Genomic DNA, 25,511 nt, shown 5'->3' on the forward strand with positions numbered 1-25,511 from the left:
TTAACTTTTTGAATCTTAATGTCTATGGTTACTAAATAATTGTCTGATCTCCCACATTGTCTGAGCCCCCCCCCCCAATATCCCACACCTGTGAAATTTTAAATCTATAAAAATCAAGTGTTCGATTAAAAGTAATCGCTGATATTATCAAAGTAATATTAAAAAAATCTAATTCTGCCAAACCTACAAATAGTTCACTCCTGATGTCCATGCAAACCTTGGCCTATCTCTACTCCCTTAGCAGTGAGGGTGTCCAAGTAGAAATACATTCACAGGATCGCATTGACAAGCTCACACTTCTACCTGTTCTATGGCTCAATAGAGGCCTTCAGGCCTGTCGTACACACACTACTTTAATCTCCCCTCCCACCCAGTAATTTAAGGCCCAGATGTGAATTACCCTGGCAACCACAGCAGATGTGGTTACAGATGGGGTGGAGGGGAAGGGAAAAGCAGATTCTGGGGCCACTATTCCCACCCCCACCACACCATGCAGGGTGAGGAGTGGAAGGAGCCTTGGCTCTATAACAGTAGTAGATTATTTTCTTTCTGGAGCTAGGGGTGACTCAGGCTATGTCTACACGTCTGACAGTGTGTATAGTACATACACTGCATACATATCTAGCACAGGTATAAAGAGCAGTGTAGATAGTGAGGCACTGCTCAGGCAAGTAGAGTGCAGAAACTCCAGAACCTTCGAGTATATACCTGACAACTCTCTATCTACCCAAACAGGGCCTCCCACGTCTACACTGCTATTTTTAGAAGCGTAGTATCTCACTGCCTCCCCACTGTTGGCTTCTTTCTTGGCTGCCCCTCTGCTCCTGGAGACTTTCATTGCTATGTGTAGCTACACACTGCGAAGTGGAAAAGCCTGCTTTTCACTGCAGTGTGTAGCTATGTGTAGTCCACATGCCATCGCAAGTGCAGACAAGGGCTTAGAGTCATCATTCCCTCCTGGTTTGCTCTTGGGGTGCTATGCCCATTACTCAGAACAGATTGTAAAAGTACAGTTTAGCCTTAACATGCTTCATGCCATGGCTTACTTCTTGTAGTAAACATCACAAATATCTGCTTAGATTGTCAATTAAGGCAATTTCTACTAGGCTCTTCCCAGTGATGACTACAATGCAAAACAGTAAAATAGCAAAACAGACAGGAAGAACTCATCCAAATGAAAATGACTTTAAACAGAAGATTTTTATTTTCCAAGATGCTATTAAAGATTTCATCACATTCACCCTCCATATCCCCCGCAGGGTAGAGATTGCTCTCCTGTCAGGCTGAAGGCAAGTTATGGAATTTTTGGTGCAACTGTGATTGACAAGACCATGATGTCCTCTCCGAGAGGGTGTGTTTTATTAATAAAATTACTTTGGGAAAATTGCAGTGGGATAGCTTCCTAGTAAAGAGTTGCTAAACTGAAAATGCTTTCCGAAGACAGGGATGTTGGTCCCTTTGTATCCCCTTTCCTTGTATTTTTCATCTGTAGTCTCCTTGGGGAAAACAGAGAGGCTTCTATTATTTCCTGTACTCGTGTCTGATTTTTTGCCACTGAAATATCCCAGCAATGCCAGGAGGCTGGAATGCCCTGGGAGGGTAAGAATAGCCCACAATGGTTGAGATTACTTCTGTTGCCTTTTGTCTACTTGCAGTTGTCAGGACAGGGGGACCACAGAGGTAAGTGCAGCAAATAGATCTGTGAAGCTAGAACTTTTGTGAAATCAACTGTATTTCCTAGGAAGGGTTTGTTCCCAATTTGCAAAAGTCAGCAGGCCTATTTAGCTCTTTCATCAAAATAATTCTTCATCAGTAATGTTGTTAGTGGTTGGGTATTTTCCCCCCAAATATTTATTTTCTTCCTTCTCTGTCTAGGTCTAATTTGCTTTGAAAATGCCAGAATCCTCCTTAAGCTTTCAGAAGCTGAAAGTGTAGTGAACTAGTTCAAAGATGGAGCGCTGGGACTCACTGGGGTTTTTGATTATCACTCTCAACTACAATGTTACGTTTGTAGGTAAGTATCTTTAAAAGGTGTGCTCTTTCTTTTAGAATTTTGTACCCCAAAATCATCCAAGTTTCTTCCCTGTTCATCAGCTTTCATTTCCAGGTATCAGTCTTACCGCTCTCCGCTCTCCTCCCCCCCACAAGAAAGTTAGTTGTTTTGCTATGGGATATAAGAGCTGTGGATGTTTGATTTAAAAAAAAAAAATAGATTCCTACTTCATCTGCTATGAATATTTTCTAAATGTTACAAATGAATGCTGGGGGAGGCTTTCAAATCTGGCCATTCTTACCCACCAAGTTTCCTTCCAGCTCTACTGAGAGCTGTAATGAAACACTCAAAGCTCAAGGCAGGTGTAAAAAGTACATTTTTCCATTATATGACATAGCCTGCTTCAACAGTGAAGTAAATAATACAGGGAGAAGTAAAGAAAACATTTTTCAATAAACTATTTGGTGATTAAGCAATCTTGCTTTTCATAGTTGGGTTTTAAAAGTTTACAGCATTCAAGCGCATATTAAAAATGAACTTTAATTTTCTCAGACAATGACTTTTTATTATTATTTTTAAATAAGTTTGTCACTGATTCACTGTGTAATTTTGAGTGAGTGACTTAGGGCCAGATCCAAAGACTACTGAAGACAACTGACTTTTATGGACTTTGGCCTTTATAGCTCAGTCCTGTAAATATTTATTACAGTGCATTGCTCACTACAGCAAGTAATCCCGCTAACTCTCAGTGAAATGGCTCACTGTAGTAACAGTCTGCAGAACTGAGCCCTTAGGGAAAACAATGCACAGAGTTGTCTGTAAAAAGCTTGTCCCTCTCACCGAGAAGTTGGTCTAATAAGAGAACAGATTTAAAAATTGCATTAAGATGTTAAAAAAAAAAAATGAACAGAGTTTGAGCATAGAAGTTTCTGGTTATTACCTCACCACCTTGTCTCTATAGTACTAACCTAACAGAGACCCAGTGGTTTTTAAGCAGAACTCTCTCATGTATACATTCTAATTTAAAAACTGAGGCTCTAACACATCCCAGGGTGTTGAGAGGCTTAATTCATGAATGGTTTTGAAACATTGAGATCCTTGCATAAAAAGTGTAATAAAAGTACAGGCTATTATTTATTAAGGGCTACTTTTGATTTCATATTGTACCCATTTTTCTCCACCAGAATAGCCAACTGAAAACACCAAGAATGCCATCAGAAATAGTTTTTGGTTAGGAAATATATTGTTTAGTTGGTTGTGGGAGGGTTTCAATATGATCACCTATTCTGCAGTCTCAGGCTACATCTACACTACCCGCCTGAATTGGCGGGTAGAAATCGATCTGTCGGGGATCGAATTATCACGTCTCGTCGGGACGCGACAATCGATCCCCGAATCGACGCTTGTACTCCACCAGCGGAGGTGGGAGTAAGCGCCGTCGATGAGGGAGCCGCAGAGGTCGATTTGCCGCTGTCCTCACAGCGGGGTAAGTCAGCTCGGATACGTCGAATTCAGCTACGCGAAGCGTATCTTAAATCGACCCCCCCTCCCCCCCGTAGTGAGGACATAGCTACCAAGTTGTTTATATGTTCTTGCCTAGTTTCACCATTTCTGAGAGTAGTGTTATTGTTATTCTATTGGTATAGTCTCTCTTGCTGGCCACAAGAGAGGTATGTAGCTCATCTCAAATGCATGCCAATAAAATATTAACACCCCCAATGTTTTACAAACATTTAAATGTTTAAGAGTCACACAAATGTTATAAAAAGTACTTAGCTTTTTGGCAAGTAGGAGAGGCGATTGTCTAAGACTAAGTATGTATACGCCATACACTCTACAGAAAAATTATTAGGATTTTGCTTTTAAAAAGAGTTATTTTTAAAAATACCTACAGGGGCTATTTTACCAACTCTCTGCCCATAAAACCATGTGTGTTTATATCAGAGAGAACCACTCAGTACTTTAGATTTCTAGGGCTCTGTACAACCATTAATTCAGACCCATTCCTGCTTCTACTTTTGTCAAAGGTTTTTACTATTGCATTTATCTGGAAGCAGAATTGAGTCCTTAACCTTTATCCGGTGTTAATGTAGATAAGTATATATTAATCACTCAACCCCCCTTATTTTGCTTTAAGTTGTGAAACTGAGGCAGAGAGATTATTAAATTAAATGACATTCCAAAGACCATAGGTAGTCAGTGGCAGAGCCAGGACTGAAACTCAGGATGTCCTGGCTTCAAACTCTACCTGCATATATTGATCAGTATAGAGGTAGTACTGAGTTTCAGTAACCACTCCAGTGAACGTTTTGAGTCCTAATTTTTTCCCTTTGCAAAATATCCAGTATTGGGATTGAATTTTTCTGTGGTCAGTGTTTGTCCAAAGATTTTATATATTAGTAAAAACTCCTAAGATAGACTGAAAAAAGCTTGCATGTTCTAACTGCCTTTTTCCCCCAAACCAACTGAGCTCCACAGCCATGGAGAAGGTTTTTTTAAAAATTATTATTTAATTCTTTATAGAGCAATGTCTGTGTGTACATGTTACTTGGCAAAGATCTAACAAAGACAAGATCCAGTTCTGAGAAGCATAGAGTCTGATGAAAAAATAAATAAAAAAAGAGAGGTACTCAGAAAAATTAATGCTTGATCCTGCCACAATATTACTAAGGGTTTTAATGGAGTAAGGACTGTAGAATTAAGGACCTGATCCAAAGCCCACTGAAGTCAATGGAAAGATTCCAATTGATTTTTGTTCATAAATATTGTACACGCTGGAGGATTACATTATGAGCCTCTTACTTGCTAGATTTCATTTTCTGTACTCTGAGACTATCACCATTTCTTCTTCCTCTGTAGGAAAGATCTGGCTAACATTAGTAATTTTGCTGAGAATGACGGTGATAGTGTTAGCGGGATACCCCCTCTACCAAGACGAACAAGAACGATTCATTTGCAATACTTTGCAACCAGGATGCTCTAATGTGTGCTATGACATTTTCTCTCCTGTCTCTCACTTTCGATTCTGGCTCATTCAGACGGTGTCTGTTCTGCTACCTTATGCTGTGTTCAATGTCTATGTTCTGCACAAAGTAGCCATGCATATTGTGACAGCACATTGTTTGCCATGTAGATATGAAGGAATCAAGGCATTAGCTGGCCATACAGCTTTGAAGGAACTCTGCAAAAATGTTGCAGTCACTAGACCATCCTGCAAGGCAGATCTTCTGAATATTCCTGATTTTTCTTGGGCGTATACTGTTCATCTTTTTCTAAGAACACTGGCAGAGGCTAGCTTTGGAGCTGGACAGTATTATCTCTTCGGATTTTTTGTTCCTAAACGCTTTTCCTGTTACCAGTCTCCTTGTACCAGCATGGTCGATTGCTACATCTCCAGGCCTACTGAGAAATCCATCATGATGATTTTCATTTGGGGGGTGAGTGGCCTCTCTTTTCTGCTTAGCCTTGTTGATCTAGCCTTTGCCATCCAAAGAATGGCAGTAAGAAATGGACAAAATAAACCAATGGAAGGTCTCCATGCAGAGGATGAGCACAGTTCAATTCTGCCTCCAGCTGACAAGCTGGAGGATTCTCCACCATCTCCAGAGGACAGAGGCCATCAACATCTAGTGACACATGACAGTCATACCAGTGAAGCGTCTTGCTCACTTCACTCTGAAGATGAAGAAGAACTTCAGGAGGAAGAGAAGATCATGTCCCAGCAAACTGCCATCTCTAACCTCAACAGTAACAGCAATAAATCCTGTATAGCAGAAAGCCTTGCTGCTAGGCAAGGCAGTAATGAAGTGCCCCTATGTATAAGTGACCAGCAGCGTATTCCATACAGGCAGCTGAGACATGGGCAACAGCAAACCTTCACCAAAGAGGCTTCCCTGACCTTGAGACCCCAAGTCAAGTCCCATCTTGGGGTTTACTCTTTTGTAGATCAGAGCAAGCTTTTAGGGCATTATTCTTCAGTTGAGCTAAAAGCTTCTATTGGGCAATCAAGTTGTCGCAGTGCTGGCTACTTGAGAGCAAAAAAATCAGAATGGGTGTAAAGAGCCGTGACAGAGCATTGCGTTTACTGTCCTGGAATGACACATTTCACACCATCTAGTTTCAAATGGAAACCTCGGTATCGGTTAAATTCCATTTTTGTGCCTATAAAAATATCATTTTACAAACAGCCCCCTGGCTGAATGAAGAACAGGAAGCAGAACTTCTTGTGACTATGACAGGATTGTATGGAAATCTTTAATAACACATTGTGGCAGATTTCATTAAGATGGTAACTTTTGCTGTTTGTAATGTTTGATATTGAATATTAGGGATCTTTCTAAACACGGCCACAGATTTATACTGATGTGGCTTCTAACTTATTCTTTTCAGATATATATTCATTTCATTATTGTTGTAGTCAAGCATAATATTTTTCTTTATATTAGTTGAGCTTGTTTAGCTTTTCATGTGTGATGGTGATGTGTTTTATCATTTCCTGGATAGGAACCACATTAATTATTAAACTGATCATAGATAGAAAAGCATTAAATATTTAGCTTTCTAGTCCCTGAAGTCTTTTTAATGGGATCTGTGTTGATTACGCTGTAATATCACAAAATATTAGGACAAAGAAACCTTTTGTAAGTCATTGTATTTTATCAGCTGTGAGAAGGAATGCAGGGATCAAACATGGGTTGAATGTATCTTGTATATCTCTCAAACTGATACATGGATAGACAGGTGGATAAATAATGCAGATGCTGTGGCAGAACTCCAGAGCTTGCTTATTTGTCTTTATACCTATCTATTTTTAAATGACTAGAGTCTGTAGCATAAATCAGAAAGTGCCTGACTGTGTCTGAAAGGGATAATAAAGTTAATAGTCCTTTTCCTCCTCCTGCTCAGTGGTTTGTAGTTACTAAACTTTGACCTACACTAATAATGCTATCCCTTAATTGCAGGTCAGGCTGCTGCCCAGTTTTTAGCCTCCTGCAAATCCCCATAGTGTGAGGCCAATTCCGTAAACACACAGTGGATGTGGAGTTCACTGCATGTTGAGAGCACTGGAACTTTCTGGCTGTGTGTGTGTAAGTAATGTGAATATAAACTTCTGAAAACCGCCAATACACTCTTAGGAAGATCTGCCTGACTCAAGCTTACTTCTGACGCAGTTGTGTTAAAAAAAAACTCTAATTGTTATAGCTGCTCAGTGCTGGAGTAAACCACAGCTCTAAAGGTACCTATAGCATGCCAGGTGTACTGCAGCTCAGAGGCAAGCACTGAAGGTGCTTCAGTAGCGAGGCCTTGTAGGCGCTAGTCCTGGTGGGTCCCACTAACCACTTAGACACTGGCTAAAGTGAAAGGGTATTTGACTAGGGCTGGCAAGAAAAGGAAAAAGTTGCAAATATTCTAGGTACAGAGGCTTCAACAGTTCCAGTTCAAAGTGAGCAACGGTGATTCTTGGGCCCCTGGGGAAATCCAGTTCACGGTTAGAACTCTCCAGGCCTAGTGTCTGGGGTGTTCTCTCCAGTTCAGTCTCTGTTCAAGCAAATACAAACTTGCAGGTTTCCAAGCCAGAATCAATTTGTACTGTCTCTTTCATTGGGGCTCCTCTGCACTGGCTCCCTGCCCAGTTGCTACTGCTCCCCCATTATTCCCAGTCCCATGGAGACCTGCAGCTAGCTGTAATGTCTGGCTATAACATTCCACATGCAGCTCTGTGTAGGGTTCCTGGGGGGTTATCTCTGCATTCAGCTTCTCTGAAACTCCTAGCTCACCAAGCCACTGATGCTTCCCAGCAGTGCCCACTCACTTCCTGGTCAGAATTCTTCCTCCTCCCTCACCATGGGCCAGGAATGTGCAGTTGCAAGGGGGTGATTGGATTGTAGTCCCCTGCTTAGCAGTGTAAACAGGATCTCAATTAGCTCTCCTCTGACACCTAGTTTGGGATGGGGAGAGACTTCAGGAGCAAACTGTATTTACATGAACACACCTATCTGCATAGGTATCTAGCAGACAGGAACTGTGTAGCTCCAAGTGATCAGCTTTGGTTGGTATTAGGTTAGAAATCACTTTAGTACTGAATGCAGGGGTAGTGAAATGTTATCAGTGTTATCTTCATTGTATGAGTAAAGGGGAGCAGAACTGTGCTGAGCTTGCAGAGCCGGCTCTATGTATTTTGCCACCCCAAGCACGGCAGCGAGACAGTCTTTGGCGGCATGCCTGCGGGAGGTCCGCCAGTCCCGCGCCTTCGGCATACCTGCCGCTGAATTGCCGCCGAAGCCGCGAGACCAGCGGACCTCCCGCAGGCATGCTGCTGAAGGCAGCCTGACTGCTGCCATCACAGCGACCGGCAGGCCGCCCCCTGCAGCTTGCCGCCCCAGGCACACGCTTGGCGCGCTGGTGCCTGGAGCCGCCCTTGTGAGCTTGTCCTGATTGAGGGGTCACCCTCAGCTGAAAGGAACTCGCTAAGCCAGGGGCTCAAATGTCAGACCCCTGTGAAAGTAAGAGTGGTGGGGACAGGTGTCCTACCTAGGAGGTGTGGACTCTCCCTAAAGGTCCCTGGTCTGGTTTAACCTGTTCTTCCCCACTGTTCAAAGATAGAGCTAAATAGGCTTCATTAGGAGCCTTTTGTTATTTCAAGTACTCAATAAGAACTGAAATCACTTGTAGTGGGGCAGTGTTTCTGCTCAGTCTGCTGAGAGCTAAGTCACATTAGAGAGGCAGATGGCAGCAGAAGGTAACTGATGGGCGGCTGGTGGAGCAGCCAGGCAACGAGGAACCGCAGCTGGCAGGGCGGACAGCTAAAGCAAGTGCTCAGACGGTGGAGTAAGCAAGGTGCCTTCTTCCCTAGCTGGGAGGTGAACTCACACAGATGCACCTCTGAACCCTGAGTCCTCACTGACCAAGGACAACCACTGTGAATGGGGTATGGGGAGGGAGCAGAGAGGAGTACATTAAAGGAATTTTTGGTTGTAGAACATGAGGCAGAAGGCACTGCCCCATGCACTCTAAGGTGGGTGTCCTGCTCACAGTTTTATGTTTATGAATCCTGCTTGTGGCATTTACCCTAACTAATGTCAGGTGACTTCCCTCCTTTCATTAAAAGTTTCTTTGCTCAGACTCTGTGCTTGCAAGTGGGGAAGTATTGCCTCTCAGAGGCACCCAGGGGTGGTGTGTAATTCCCCAGGTTACTGGGTGGAGGTTCAAGCTAGTTCTGTGCTGTATTGTTGAAAAGGAACCCCTAGATATTGAACCTGTCCCTGGTTGCTGCTGGCTCCCCCTGGCAGAATGGTTTTGATGAGCCTGCTGTAACCTTTCTAAAAACAAACCGTTTCAGTGAACAGGGTGGAAATGTGGAAAGATCATAAATTGTTCATTAAAAACTCCAAGACCATTGATGGTTTTAGGTGTTTATACTGCTCACAGCTGCAGTCATGTGCATGGATGGCTGGAAGCTGATTAGAAGTGGTGACTGATAGAGTACAAACTATGACAGAAACAAGAGACAGCAAAGTAAAGCAGTTTAAAAGGAGAAAAAAGTATTCAACTATATTAGTGGGAGAAAGGGTACAGAATATCTTTTATTTATTTTTAGGATCCCTGAATATTAAGGTCAGATACTGAAGGAATCCAAGTCCACTGAGAACATTTCTACCCTTCCTAGGCTATCTGGAGGTCAGAAAATTAAACCAGACCCTGCTGTGACAAATATTGTAGGAACTTGGTTTAGAAATAGAACAGTGAAATAGCTAGATTTACTGCTACTCTTGACTTTGTGACTTATTTCAGAGTGTCCCTTTATGTTCGTAAGAACCTAGCACTGACCAAATGCTAAGCTTTATGCCTCTCCTTCAAATCCCTTCTTAACCTTGCTTCTTTAGCAAAACCTTTCTAAAGATGGGTCCAAACTAGAATATAGGATATGGTCCTCCTCAAGCTTTGGGGAAGTTTGGATTTTGCACTCAGACAATGCAAGAGATCCAGGTCACAAGGGAAATACCTCACCAGCAACAAATTGATATTCTAGTTTTACTTCATGGTGTAGAACAGTAGCTGTATTTGTTGCTCATCGGTCAGTCCCACGTGCTATAGAATACAGGAAGCTTACTGTTGACTTAAGAGTGTATGGTGACAAATTGATTTATTTTTTCCTCAGGAAGCTCAACATCTCCCCTTTTATCCTAACATTGGCTGGAGGTTACCTTCCCACGCCAGTTTAATAGAAAATTGCTACTGCCTATTCTCTTATGAGTGAGATCATACATCATTGGCTGGTGAATGTGTAATTACCCATAGTAGCAGTTGTCCTCCATGTCTCTCCAGCTTCAGAGCAGGAAGTTATTAAAATTTGAGTTAACAGATGTATAGAGTTCCTTAATGTAATATAGCAAACTATTAAAATTGTCTCCCCATGTGTGATAATTATTGCAATGATTATCTGATCAGAGAAAGGGGATATTAAATTATACATTTAAAATGATTTTTATGAATAGATTAGTTATTTGGTGCATATGTTGTTTTAGGATAATTTAACCATCAAAATATAGTGTATAAAATAAAAATAAAAAGGGGAGGGGAATTATGGGAGGCTATTCTTTAATTTCTATCTTCTGCACTATGTTTGATAGTCTGATCTCCTGCTAAGCAATAAAGAAGTAGTTTTACAATGTAATAATCTCATGTTTAATTGAACTGCTAACAATGTTCTGGAGCATCTGTTCCAAATCATAACAAACTCTTCTTCTGTCTACCATGTACCATTAAACAGATTCTGGAAAATGGGTTTTGCAGTACAAGAGCCTGATAACTGTGTATTGATTATATCTTTATACTAATAATACCTGTACCCGTATGATCATCTCCATACTACACATTCCATTTTAATTTCCCCTCCCACCACCATGATGACCCCTTCATGTCCTTCTCCCACCCTTATCTCTGTTTCCTCCGTGGTGGCCCCATAGACCTCAAATGAACTCTCCAAGCCCCCTCTTCACCTACAAATAGTGAATTTTTTGAAAGTACAGATACTAATTTAATGGAATCACCCACATTGCCCTACTGTATAGTCTCATCATTGTAATATTGTCCTTCCTCCCCATTTTATGTTCAAGATCCTCACTGGTTGAGGAATGTTGTTTAGGTATTTTTTTCTCCTTGACCCAAATCAAAATTCAAACTTATTCCCAAGGAAGACCTCCTACTGAGAGGGTATATATTGCTATCTAATTAGAAGTGCATAGATATCTGGATAAGGGTAAATCCACCTTCACAAAGTATTATGACTAACAATCAGTCACACTGTGAATTGTTACATGTAAAAATACTGTAAGCCAAGGAGGTTCTCAATCAAGCGACTTCTCTTCCTTTGCCAGAGGAACAACAGAATAATAATAATATATATATATACTAAAGGCTCTGTATTACCAAACAGCACACAGTAAGGATTTTCCCCACAGATGCTGAAGTCCATTGGTAAATTACTCCTGAAAAACTCCACAGATAAAAAAAACCCTGCATCAGGATCTTCATTTTTCTCTTCTTTGCTGCTCTGCACAGCATGAAAATATCAGGGGACAGCAGACAAGTTTCCTGTAGCTCAGAGATGGAGACCTTATCAGAACCACACTAGGAAGCTCTCACTACTGAAAACCTGGCCTCAGTCAAGATGGTGAATGTCACATGCCTCCTGAAAACCCCCACTTCCTACATGCTCAGGAAGGGAATGTATAACTGGAGGGGGGAATGGACTTGACACAATGGGAAAGCCAGATGTGGATATGTCTTCAGTCCTTGAGATTCTAAGCACATCAGGCAAGAGACTGTTTATTTTCTGTCTTGTATAGTGCTGAACTTTTGTTGGTATTAAAACAATAATAATAGTGGAGAAAGGCAGGCGGGTCTGACCAAGCAAAAGGAGCTCCTGTAGTGACTCCTGTTACTGTCTTCCCCAACCCAGCACTGTAGGAGGTAATACCTCTCCTCTTTACAGAACACTGTATGCTGAAGCAGGAAGTAAACACTGCCAGACTCATTCAAGAGGATGTTCCAAGGAGTAGCCTTCCTGCCCCTGCAATTTTAGGCACCACTGCTCCCCACCTCTCTAAACGTCAGCATAGCACTGTTTCTGAGGTCTTGGATAGACTATTCCCTTACTGGCGCCAGTATCCTTCTCCCATCTTAATGCTCTATACCTGCCTCACCCCACACTCTATCTGTAGTCAAATTAAATCCCTAAGGACAGAGAAGGAAGCCAGGTGGATAAGGATGCATTGTGGAATGAATCCAGAGTTTGTCTGGCCAAAGCATTTTGCTACAACACAAAGGTGGACTGTCCATACTTTAGCTTACCAGCCAAAATCCTAGAGTTTGACCCCATGTTAGTTACCTGTTTCAGTAGGTCTGACAGGAGTATGAGGGACCCTTACAAAGGCCTTGCATCCTAAATATTATGACTGACCCTCAAAATGAATATGAAGTTGAAAAGATCACTCCCTATTTGCAGGTTATCTTGGCTCCTCCAGATATGATCTTCCTAGTAGTCAAGAAAAGACTGCCACAGATTGGTGGTCAACCTGATGTTCTTGAACAAGTGGGGGGGGGGGGTATTCTACCACTTCAAGATGGACAGAATCCATATCTTCAAATGTCTGGTGACTACAGAGATAAGGGCCATATAAATACTTAGATAGAGAAACCCTCTTTCCAAGCAACTGAACAAATGCTTTACAACTGAAACCATATTTCATGATGCCTGGTCAAGAATATTGGCTCAGGTTTCATTAAGAGGGACAAAAGCAATAATCACCTGCCTCTTATTTGGTTGGTTCCTCTGCCATTGATGCTTCACCAATATTTTGAATCTGGTAGTAGCCTTGTTCAGATTTAGGAGTTTACATTTGATTCCCTACCAGCACAATGTTCTGATCAGAAGTCAAGAAGAAAACAGTGTATAGGAAGACATCTAAGGAGTAACTTTCCTCCTACAACATGTGGGATCTTGAAAGACTATAGCCAAATTCTTTCTGGAACCAACACAGAGAATAGAGTTCCTATTTATAATAGCATACACTTCAGCTCAATTAAGTCTCCCTCAATGGCTTTTGGGAAATTAAGATGGTCTTTTCCAAGGCACCTAAGAGAGTTAGGCATCCAGTTCCTACTCACTGGGAGACCTACTTCCCTTAGGTTGCTTGGCAAATCCCAGGCTGAGGCCCTAGATATTGTATTTATCCAAAATTTGACTTTCCAGTGTGGAAGTAATAGACTTTTTCATAATACGGAATTATATGTGTGAAATATTTCCATTAGAGAGAGGCACTCCCAGAAAGTTTGGTTATAATGCTTTTCTCCAGAGGTCCCCCTGCTCAGAATTCTCTGCTTCATGTCTATCTCCAGCTAGTGCACATAATGAAAGTAAAAAGTAACAAAGAGTCCTGTGGCACCTTATAGACTAACAGATATATTGGAGCATAAGCTTTTGTGGGTGAATACCCATTTCGTCAGATGCATCGATGTCACCCACGAAAGCTTATGCTCCAATATGTGTGTTAGTCTATAAGGTGCCACAGGACTCTTTGTTACTTTTTACAGATCCAGACTAACACAGCTACCCCTCTGATAATTAAGGTAGTGAGTGTACGCAGCTCTTCCCATACCAGGTTTTTTCTGTTTCATGAGTATTTGACAGGTTCATGTTAATAATTTATTTAAGCCTATTTGCTGCTCTCTAGAGGAACTGAAGGAGCCTGCAATGTTTAAAGATATATTTTATACACTTTGTGAGTTTTTCAAATAAGCCTTTTATGGTCTAAGTATGTAAAAATGTTATGCAGCTATTTCTGTAGTTTTTACTGGAGTTCAAAACTAGGGCATGACATTGATGGACTATTACACTTGCAATGGTGAAAGGTGGAAGGTACTCAGCTGGTAACTCACTTGCCTTTGGGGTTGCATGTTCCTGTAAGGAAGAACAACTAATGTAATGCTTCCCCCCCCCCCCATCACTTAATTCAGAGGTATTCAAGTAAGATAGCCCAATTCTCTACTTTGTGATAACATCGATCTGAAATAATAATTTTATCATTTTTGCCCCTAAATTTCAATTCTGCTTGGAAAAAATATTTTACTAAAGAAATATGTAACTCTGACATTCTCCTTTGTTATTCAAAGAGTGACCGAGAGCCAGCACAAAGCCTACACATCACTCAAGCATTCGGGGGGATTTAGATGTGCACAGACTTTGTACTGGCCCACTGCACCCATGTGAATTTCACTCATGGTGAGCAAAATGTCTCAGGTGATGCCCACTGAACTGGTGAAAGGGTGTAACTCTGGAACCAGGAGATTCTGAAACTGTTGGAGTTCAGCAGTTTGGATAAAGAGAAAATAGAAGAGGAAGGAAGTGTAGCCCCAGCAGCAGGGGGGGAGAGATGGGAAGCAGGGAAAAACTGCCTGGGAAATGAGGAAAGGAAAGAGATGGAACAGAAGATGCCAAGAGAATCTGGGAGAAATTGGCAGGAAATAGGACAGGTAGTGAAGTCAGTTGGAGAAGGTGAAGGACCTTGTGGTTATCACTCCTCGGAGCATTGAGTAGGGAGCAAGCTGCCTGAGCTTGTCTGTCTAAATATAGGAATATGTTAGTCTCCCATGAATAAATGCTTCTCTTCACAGCTCTGATCCTGAGCATTACTTTTCTCATGCGAGTAGTCCCACTGTCTACAAGTCACTCAGATACTTAAGTGTTTGTAGGGCCGGGGGCTTAAAAAGTGGTTAGTTCTGGAGGGGACTTTTACCCATGACCTACTGGCAAGTAGAAATCCTTTCCATTACAACTATCCATGCAAGTGTTACAGGACAAAAGTGTGTCAGGTGTACAGTGTAATTATGAGAAATGTTTCCTATTGCCCTGATATAGCAAAAGGCTTAAGCATCTGCCTAAGTCCTGCTCAAGTCTAGGATGATAATGGCATAAAGACTACACATATGATGTTTGCAGATGATACCAACCTGGGAGGGGTTGCAAGTGCTTTGGAGGACAGGATTAGAATTCAAAATGATCTTGACAAACTGGAGAAGTGGTCTGAAATAAACAGAATGAAATCCAAATCCAAAGGACAAATGCAAAGTACTACCCTTAGAAAGGAATAATCAGTTGCACAAATACAAAATGGGAAATGACTGCTTCAGTAAGAATACTGCAGAAAGGAATTGGGGGTTATAGTGGATCAAACTAAATATGAATCAGTGTAATACGGTCGCAAAAAAACTAAACAAAAAAAACTAACAAAAAGAACATCATTCTGGAATGTATTAGCAGGAGTGTTGTAAAGAAGATGCAAAAAGTAATTCTTCCACTCTACTCATTACTGATAAGGCCTCAACTGGAGTACTGTGTCCAGTTCTAGGCACCACACTTTGGGGAAGATATGCACAGACCAGATAAAGTCCAGAGAAGAGCAACAAAAATGATTAAAGGTCTAGAAAATGTGAGCTATGAGGAAACATTGAAAAAGTAGGGTTTGTTTCATCTGGAGAAGAAAAGACAGAGGGGATATAACAACAGTTTTCAAATACATAAAAAATTGTTACAAAGAGGAGGGTGATAAGTTGTTCTCATCAACCACTAAGGACAGGACAAGAAGTAATGGGCTTAAATTGCAGCAAGGGAAATTTAGGTTAGATGTTAGGAAAAACTTCCTGTCAGGGTAGTTAAGCACTGGAACAAAATTACCTAGGGAGGTTGTGGAATCTCTGTCATTGTCTAACCCTGGGGTTCTCAAACTGGGGGTTGGGACCCCTCAGGGGGTCGGGAGGTTATTACATGGGGGTTGCGAGCTGTCAGCCTCCACCCCAATCCCCGCTTTGCCTCCAGCATTTATAATGGTATTAAATATATTAAAATGTGTTTTTAATGTATAAGGGGGGGTTGCACTCATAGGCTTGCTATGAAAGGGGTCACCAGTACAAAAGTTTAAGAACCACTGGTCTAACCTGTTCTTTAAAACCGCCAAACACCTGTTAGGAATGGTCTAGATAATACTTAGTCCTGCCTCGGTGCAGGGGACTGGACTAGATGACCTACTGAGGTCCCTGCCAGTCCTACATTTCTATGATTGTATGTGCAGGCTTTGATGAATGGGAGCATAAATCTGCAACTGCTAGTCATCGCAGTTAGGCAAAAAGAGGATGAAGTTCACTATTCAGGCCAGCTGAGGGCACTCCTAGCTGCTTATTAACACACAGCAGTAAGACAAAAGCCAGAGCCCAGCTTCCTGCCATTCACATATACACACACTGCAGGCCAAAGGAAACTTGTTCTGGACACTGATTTTCATCAGACACTAGTTTATTTGTAAGGATTTTTCATTTGAGAGTTGTTCATAAGGATTTACCAGCTGTTTGGGAAAGGGAAGAATCAGTTGCTCTCCCAATCATTTTTTATTTCAGATTAACATTACCCATGCAGTGCACCTTAATGTGAGCCTGATTAAATAAACATATTAATGATAACCAGTCACCTTGTGGTAACTGGAGAGCCTCAACACACTTTGAAGTTGGACTGTTTAGGCTAAAGTTTCCAGCCTCTCTCATTTCTTCTTTTCCCCTTTGTTCTGTACTATCCTGTGTCCCTATTTCCCCCCTTTCTCTCTCACTCCTGAACCCAGAGAAACCTATTCAATATGCTGTTTTGTTTCTCTTTGAATTACCTTCCTCAAGTCACTCCAGATCTCAGAATGAATTATGTATGCATCTCTGACCTATGCCCCAGTGGTTGTAAAGTTTAAAGATAGCAGTTTGGTTGCTAGCAGAGGCTGTCAGATCCACTGGTAGATTTGGTTTCATAGCTAAGAAAGTGTGGATGCATTTAGAGCTATTGAAGGTAGAAGATCTTAAATCACGTGTGAGAAAGGAGGAAAGAAGACCACTTAAAGCACAGGACACAGAGTCAGGAAACATGGGTTCTATTCCCAGACCTGCAACAGAATGAATGTGAATGTAGGGTAATCTCTTCCCTGTGCTTGCATCCCATGGAGACTTTTGCAAGAATTAATTCATTAGTGCATGTAAAGTGCTCCAAGACCATAGATTAAACTCCTATAGGAATGAAGATGATGATATCCCAGCCTTCAGAAGGGTCAAATCAGTGTTGGATCGGAGATAGTAAGTAGTCTCTAAGGCAGTTTGCCAAGCCTAAAGCACATTAAATTATAACTCCATATTTTAAATACCAGACACTATGATAGTGTGAAAAAAAAGTTTCTGTGATGTACTGCACAGTTCCTGCTTCAAGGCAACTTCACTCAGCTATACGAGTTCAATACACTACAGTGGTGGGCACGCTCATAAAAACCTAGATAGACAGAGCTGTCTGGTAATTTAAACATATTGAAAACAGACCCATCTTGTAAGAATTGTCCTCTATCCTCCTCCCCCTATTCCCAGGAGGAGTCTGTTTCCTTAACAAATAACCTCTACTACAAGCCCGGACTTCCTCCTCCTGGCCTGAAGCAGCCTTCACTCCACAACTTTTTGGCTTTCCTTGCGGTCCTACATCTCTATCTTTTTATTTACTTCACATTGGGCAGAGCGTATAGCCTACATCAGTCTCTAGGCTCCTTGCACTGCAGTTATTAACTTAGGAATGCCTCTGCTAGGGTCTTTCTGATATCAGCTCTTACTTTTCTTCCCAACCCAATCACTACAGAAAATGCATCACAGGCTTGAGATACTCATCCTGTTTCTGCTCTGGAGCTTTTACAAATTAAGACAGGCTGTGCATGAGCCTTGGAAGCAAGGCAGTGGTAGCCTGACCCCACTGAAATCAATAGGAGTTTTGGTACAGACTTCACTGGGGCCCGGATTACCAGCTTCAGAATCCTACTCTAACTCAGACATGGACATCTCCTCCGAGCTTGGACACTTGACTTTGCCCCTCAGCCTTAAGTTCCCTTCCCCATGTAAAGATGAACACAATGTTGCTTACCTCTCTCCATAGGGTGTTGGTAAAGTTTGTCAAGCACATTCAAAGAACTCTGGAGTTAGAAAGCACCATGATACTTTGCTTTCTAAAGTATTACATAGGAAGATTCCACAACACCCACAGACACACTCTATCCTCAACACCTCTTTTCAAGCATCTCTTGCTTTTGTAGTGACTATTTAAATAAGGGGGGGGGGGAGTTATGGCATGGGCCAAGGTACGTTTCCCAGAATGCCTGGCTTTTAAAGCCACATCTATACTTTTTCAATATAGTTATACAGAAAACCCTCCTGCCAACCCAAATTCCAGTTTCACTAACTCATTATAATCACCTGTGGCAGCTGCTGGCATTGCTCATGTCAGGGAAAAAGTCAAGCAGGGGCCAGGAGGCTAACATATAGCTCTAAGGGAACCAACCCTACCGTGAGTTGTTATTCATTTGCATACTCTAGCACACCTGTGAAGTTCTGCCTCATTAAAAAACCCCCGGGAAGCTAGGCTAGTTCCTTAGAAAACTGCAGCACTGCATTGGCATTAGTGCGTTATGGATAACAACCCACATATTTTCCTTTTGAAGGACCATATAAGGAAAAGGGTCCAGGAAAAGAAGGAAAGTTTAAAAGGTACGTTGGCCCATAGAGAGGGAGGGGAAATAAAGTAAGCACAGTTCTTCCTATTTACCCAACTCAGCTTGGATACTAAGCTATAAGATCCTCCTATTAACTCCCTGGGGGTTGTCCCTGAGATACCAAACTTTTCAAATGTTGTCACATAATCAGTTATGTAGAAAGACTGTAAACAATACAGCTTTGCATCAGCTCTCAGTTTAAATATATATATAGAGAGAGAGAGAGAGACCAGCCTGTGATTAACATATTAATTGTATCCTTGTGTGACCAATGTGTCTATTATAATTTGGCCAGTAGGTGGCGCTGTAGTATAAATTACTGATAAATGGTTTTAATCCATTTTTAAGGAATTTGCATTACATGTGTTTCTACTGTGACTATTTTTTTAGTAACTCTCTTGTAACTTTAGGTATATGGTAGAATGTCATCACATGTTAAAACTGTTCTGTAATAGTTCACAGTATCCTATTGCTTATTTGGATCTGGAAATTGAGTCAGATTTTGAACACTGATGAATTGTGGTGGAATGACTTGTCATTGTCTAGTTGAGAAACAACACAGTATGATTTCTCTTTTCTTGTATTTCTAGTGCCTTCCTTCTGTTCTTCTAAAGCCATTGTTGCATATAAATTCTCCAGCCCAAACATGAGTTTTGATTTTCTAGCTTCAAACACACTTTGTTGTCATTGCACCATTGTTCAGCTCTGACCCTATTTCCCACAGCTATTATGACCATGAGGTGAATCTCTATATCTAATATTACTGACAATTTTGCAAATTACTTACTGGTTATAACTAAGTGAAATAGATGGTACCTGTGCTGAACAGGCAGTATGAGGACTCAGGGTTGTACTAGTTGGTAGGCTATTTCTCAAACAATTAAGTAGCTGGTAAGCTACTACAAAGTCTTCCTGGCTTTTTAAACTTTGTGTGCATAATCAAAGGAGGTTCCCTCAACTGGTGCCTAGGCAGGTCAAGCTACAGAGCCACCACATTCCAGCTTTTTGCTGAAAGTGCTTTTATGGCAGTACTTGATGTCCTGCTACAGGAACCACATGCGGATATAACTCAACAAACTCTTGTAATAATACTTCAGAATAAGTTTCTTCAAACCTTCATTCTAGAGGTGACTGGAGGTAGAGGAGCCCAAATTTTATCTGGCAATAGATGATGCTAAAATATGTGACTTTATTAAGCATTCCTTAGGAGGAGGAAACTCCCTCACCTAACCCTTAGGAAAAAAACCTCCATGTGGTTATGAACACCCCATTACTTTTATATGTGGTGCACATGGTGTAGGAAGTATGTTTTTAAAACCACAATCTGACTCGCCTAAAGAAAAAGGCATGTCTGTAACAGTCTTGTTCAGCTATGTAGTATTGAACTAAAATATTATGCCAATACAGGCTTTGCTACAATGCTGCACAAATAGCACTAGCTAGAAGTCTTAAGTGGCTCATATTTACAGGGAGATACACTTCACTTTAAGTATTGTCTGTACACAGAGTTAACAGGGCCAGCCTTTTTGTGCTCCCCCCAACACCCTTATGATTCAATTAACACTATAAAACTGGAAGTTCCTGTTTAGTTATGGGAACTCCTGAAGGGGACACCATAATCAAGTCAAAAACTCACGGGGACAAAGTTTTTCCCACCAATGATGATTGATGCCTATGTCATTAGTAGGGCAGCTGCCCATCTCTTATCTTGATTGACAGGCTAATAAGGGACCTGGGGCTATCTTTTCATTGTGCTAACACACAACCTAACCAATTGCTTTTAAATTATTGCTAATCTCTCAGAAAATAAGCAGAATGCATAAAAATATCTTTCTGGAGCAAAGAAGTGTCTACTGCAGCTTTTACTTCTCCTGGTCTACAGAATCCTAATTCTGAAAACATACCAGAATTTAGTCATGAATTTCCAGGCAAGAAAGGATTTTTTTTAAAAGAAAAACTTTTAGTTTATAATAGTTGTTCTTTGCTTCAATTAGGAGTAAAAGAGAAGGGAGTTTTGTAATGCAATTGTCCTGCAAAGGAAAATGCTTTAAATTGGGTAGATTATGTGAGCAGACCACCTGTAGGGCATTCATGCCTTTTTTCTATACTGCTCCAACCCATGCCTTGCTGCCTGCAGACTGGCTAACAATGGAGGGAAAAAGCTGTTTAAAAGGCTGTTCTCCCTTTTCCCTCTGCTGTTCACTAACTGTTACAAGTCTTCCTCTTTTTATTTTAAAAAAAAGTCCCACATCTCTTTAATTGAAGAACTTTAAGGCTCCATGGTGGCCAATTCTGCAACAAGAGGAACCCAGCAGCAGGGAAAGAAACTTCAGACTATACATCATGTTTGGAGAAGAGAAAAGATCAAAGTTTTTCCAAACTCAAAAGAGACCAAGTTCCCTACAGATTAACCCTATTCATTTAGCTCCTCTTAAAGGAATGATGTTCTGAGCCGCTGAGCAGACAGGTAAAAAGTTCAACAATTGCCAAAGCATTCTTCTGTTAATTCAACAGCCTTCTGCTCAAATAAATTAGCTTAGTCTTGACAGAAGAACAATACCTTTTCTTTTGAAAAAGGACCATATTTGATATACAAAAGTTAAGTATGAAAGGTTAAGATGTTAGCCTTAGTTTAATCTGTTAAGGAAAGACTGATCTAACAATTCTCAACTTACTGTTCTACTGTAAAACATGATCTATGGATTTGAAACATTAACCTTTACACTTTAGCCGTATGCAGCCCCTCTAAAGGCAGGTGCTTACAAAAAACAGACAATAGCTATGAAAGGTAGTGTGAGTGTTCACATTCCTAAAATAACATCCATTTTACAGGATACATAACAAGGCATGTGGGAGATTACTGCCTTGTACAACTTTAGTTTTACATACAGTGTGATGGCTTACAATAATTCTTTGCTGCTCTATGCTTTGTAAGGCACCTCAGGTTTTAGAACATTCAACAAGTCAGTCTAAAATTTTGTTTTTCTTAAAAATCTCACATTTTAACTTAAAGATAAGTAATTGCATTAAGGATTGCATTGTTAATATAGCTTATAGTGACATCTTTCAGTGACAGAGTTAACTACTAACAACATCTGGAATAATCAGGGTAGGAGGAGGGGGAAGCTTGGAAAAATCATTTATCAAAAGTCATTTTATTGACAAAATAGAATACTCAAATATTTGCTCTTACAGGGGGAGCCTCTAAACTTTTTACAAAAAAATGTACAGACTGTATAGCTTTGGATATATACATATCTTACATATTTGTACAAAGTAACAAATAATTATATAAATACATTGTTTACTGCAAAACCCGTATTTATTTTGGGTGTATAATTAAGACATGATGTGTGTGTTTAAGGCATTTGCCTGGTCGTTAAGAATACCCAAAACCTGCAGTCCCATCAGGCCATCAACCTCCTCCGTTGAAGGGAGCTCTACTGCAAGTCCAGAGAGAGAATCAGAAACTACTTCTTGTCCTGCTCGCTGCAGAAACTGCTGAGCCTCCTCCACCCTTTTCTGCCAGCACAATAATAAGCTGACACCTTGAAGTACATGCTCCCTGCATATGAATGGAGACGGGGAAGGAGGGGGGCTGGTGCTTGGGGCCTCTGCCGGCTGAATTGTTCTGCACAAGCCGTAGCTAATGGGGACCATTAGGGGTTCATTAATGGCACCAAACAGTGAGGAAGCATTTCATACAGGCCGGCGGCCCCCCCCACTGGCCTCTCCAGCTCTCACACTTGAGACAAGGGCATCTGCTTGGGGTAGGACACAGAACTGGCGGTGCCCGATCTCCACGTTAAGCCAGTGCTGACATCGCTGTACATGGAACCGCCGCCGCCTCCTCCCCCTGCCAGTCCCCCCGCCGCCGCGGCAGCTACCTGCCCCCCGCCCCCTGCTCCCGTGGGCCCGGCGGCTGCGGCTCCCTTGCTCGCCCAGCAGCAACGGGTGCAGAGGGCCCTCCAGGACTCCAGGGTCTTCCCGGACCAGACCCAGACGCCGGAGGTGATGCCCACCACCAGGCACATGAAGTACTTGAGCATGAAGACGGCGTAGTCGGGGCGGCGGGCCTGGTCGGGCTGCTGGTCGCGGAGGCAGGGGCAGTTGTGCGTGGCCTCCCAGCGGGGCCGGTTGTGCTGCTCGTAGAAGAGGCAGGCCACCACGCTGGCGGCCGGCACCGTGTAGAGCACGGTGAAGAGCCCCAGGCGGATCATCAGCTTCTCCAGCTTGTGCGTCTTGGTGGGGCCGCCCTGCTGCTTGATCACGCTGCGGATGCGGAAGAGCGAGACGAAGCCGGCCAGCAGGAACATGGAGCCGATGGCCAGGTAGATGAGCAGCGGCGCCAGCACGAAGCCCCGCAGGTTCTCCAGGCTCTGGTTACCCACGTAGCAGATGCCGGCCACGGGGTCACCGTCCACGGAGCTGAGGGCCAGGACGGCGATGGACTTGACGCTGGGCAGCAGCCAGGCGGCCAGATGGAAGTACTGCGCATAGCCGGCGATGGCTTCGTTGCCCCACTTCATGCCGGCGGCCAGGAACCAGGTGAGGGAGAGGATGACCCACCAGATGGAGCTGGCCATGCCAAAGAAGTACACCAGCAGGAAGACCACGGTGCACAGCGCCGGGCCCGTGCTCTCGTAGCGCACGTGCTCGGCCACCGCCAGCTCCGGCTGCAGCTCCGCCGCGCCCCCTGCCGCGCCCCGCCCGCCCGCGGCCCCCGCCGCGGCGCTCCCGCCGGCCCCAGCAGCTCCAGCCCCAGCTCCGCCGGCTCCTGCCCCGCCGCTGCACGCCACCTTCTCGTGCCCGGCCACCAGGCGCACCAGGTAGCCAAGCGAGACGAAGAGGTAGCAGGCGGCCAGGAAGATGATGGGCCGCTCCGGGTACTTGAACCGCTCCATGTCGATGAGGAAGGTGGAGACGGTGGCGAAGGTGGAGAGGAAGCAGAGCACGGACCACAGACCGATCCAGAAGGCGGTGAAGGCGCGCTCGTCCGGGCTGAAGTAGGGGTTGTGGCAGGGCAGCGCGCAGTTGGCGATCTGCCCCGTCTTCACCCGGTTGTAGAGCGGGTGGCGCTCGCTGGACACCGACACCATGGGCGCCCGGCACTGGCAGCCTGGCTCGCAAGGGGGAGGCGGCCGGGGCTTGCGGGGGAGCTCGGCCGGGGGCGCAGCTGCCGCGGGGGGCCTTGCAGCGCCACCCGCCTTCCCGCCGCGGTGCGGGGGCTTGGCCGGGGGCGGCGCGGCAGTGGTGAGGTCGGTGCGGTTGTAGTCCATGCACAGCGTGTCCGGGTTGCCCTGCTCCGGCAGGCGGTCGCAGCGCATCCTGTCGGGCCAGGCGAAGCCGTATTGGCGCATGAGCGGGGCGCAGCCGGCCTTGGCCCGCTCGCAAACGCTGCGGCAGGGCGGCAGCGGCTTCTTATAGTCCTCCAGGCAGATGGGAGTGTACATGCTGCAGAGGAAGAAGCGCAGGTCGGCCGAGCACTGGATCTCCACCAGCGGCCAGAACTGGTGCACCTCCAGCCCCGCCTCGTCCTGCGTGTCGTGGTTGAACTGGTTGGGCATGTAGGTGTAGTTGTAGCCGATGCCTTTGCACAGGGGCACGGTGATCTCCTGGCACAACAGCTCCTTGGCCGAGGAGGCGGCGGCGGCGGCAGCGGAGGAGGCGGCGGCGGCGCTCGAGCGCTGCAGCAGGGAGAAGGCAGCGAGCAGCGAGGTGATTTCCAGCAGGTAACTCCGCTCCATGCTCGGCGAGAGGCGGCGGCCGCCCGGCAGCTCCGAGTCCTCTCTGCCCCCTAGTAGCGGAAGGCGCCGGGGGCACCGCAAACGCCCTGAGGAATGGCCTCTCCCGGGGCGCCCCGCCGCCGGGGTGTATTGTCCTGCAGGCAACCCCGCGTCCCGCCTCTGCCCACAGGGCGAACCTCCGGCTTGCTGCTGCAGGTGCCTGGCAACGCACCGCCACCCTCCGCAGGGCTCTCCGGGCCGGGCAGGACACAGCCCCGGGGACGCCTCTTCTCGCCTGTCCGGGGCAGGGGGGAAGCCCCGCAAACAGCTCCCTTCAGCGCCTCCTGCAGCGCTCCGGGTCCAGGAACAGGCGCGTAGAGCCCGCAGGGGTGTGCGCGCTCAATCCGTTCGGGGGAGGCTTCTCAGCCGCTCTCTCATCTCCTGTCGGCTCGGGGGCTGCACCCGCGCTCCCCGCTGCTCCAGCGGCCGCTGCGCTCCCGGCCGGGCGCCGCAACTTTCGCCTTCAGTCCCTGCGGTGCCCAGCCAAGATGGCTGAGGGCTCCCGGAGCCACGGACTTAGCCTCCGCGGCCCCCAGCAGCCGGCCCGAATCACCCGGGGGGGTCCCCGGTGTCCCTGCAGCCGCGCGAGCTTCCCCGAGCCCGCAGCAGCACGGTCCGGCCGCAGGCGCTGTAATCCCCCCGCGCCGCTGCGGAGCCACCTGGGTCTTGGCAGCCACAGCGCCCTTTGCACAACTTCTCGCTCTCCGGCCCCAGCAGCGCCAGGCCGGTCACTGCGCTCTCATGAATATTTATACCGAGCGTTGCCAGGCCCCGCCCCTCGCGCCCCAGCCACCTATCACGCGGCCTCCGGGCGGGGAGGAGGGAAGCCGGCCCTCAACCTCCCTTAAGGTGGAACGGACCCAGCGCTCTACTCTCAGCACCTTGTTTGCAAAATCCGATGTGCTCGTTATCCCTCATAAAAAGAACAGGAGGACTTGTGGCACCTTAGAGACTAACAAATTTATTAGAGCCACAAGTCCTCCTGTTCTTTTTGCAGATACAGACTAACACGGCTGCTACTCTGTTATCCCTCATGATTTTCCAGGGGCGATGTCTGTTCCTTTAAGGTGCAGTTTATTAGCTGTAAATGTTTCCTGGCAGGCAAGTAGTGATGAGAAT

General features: G+C 44.5%; 2 protein-coding genes across 2 annotated transcripts; one reads left to right on the top strand and one right to left on the bottom strand.

Moving 5' to 3' along the window:
• Positions 1–1,950: 1,950 nt before the first annotated feature.
• On the top strand, positions 1,951–6,051 carry GJD4 (gap junction protein delta 4). The gene is made up of 2 exons (XM_065397622.1): positions 1,951–2,014; positions 4,853–6,051. Exons 1-2 carry the CDS (start codon positions 1,951–1,953, stop codon positions 6,049–6,051), a joined length of 1,263 nt encoding a protein of 420 aa, XP_065253694.1.
• A 16,295-nt stretch (positions 6,052–22,346) lies between these two features.
• FZD8 (frizzled class receptor 8) lies at positions 22,347–24,353 on the bottom strand. The gene has a single exon (XM_065398716.1). The coding sequence runs from the start codon at positions 24,351–24,353 to the stop codon at positions 22,347–22,349; it is 2,007 nt and encodes a 668-aa protein (XP_065254788.1).
• Positions 24,354–25,511: the final 1,158 nt, after the last annotated feature.

Source organism: Emys orbicularis, chromosome 2 (genome assembly GCF_028017835.1).
Source record: "Emys orbicularis isolate rEmyOrb1 chromosome 2, rEmyOrb1.hap1, whole genome shotgun sequence".
NCBI lineage: Eukaryota > Metazoa > Chordata > Testudines > Emydidae > Emys > Emys orbicularis.

Bases quoted from the DNA above. Each gene is read 5' to 3' on its own strand.
- GJD4 (XM_065397622.1), top strand. From the start codon at position 1,951: ATGGAGCGCTGGGACTCACTGGGGTTTTTGATTATCACTCTCAACTAC. The intron at 2,015-4,852 runs GTAAGTATCTTT...CTTCCTCTGTAG, and splicing joins CTACAATGTTACGTTTGTAG to GAAAGATCTGGCTAACATTA.
- FZD8 (XM_065398716.1), bottom strand. From the start codon at position 24,353: ATGGAGCGGAGTTACCTGCTGGAAATCACCTCGCTGCTCGCTGCCTTC.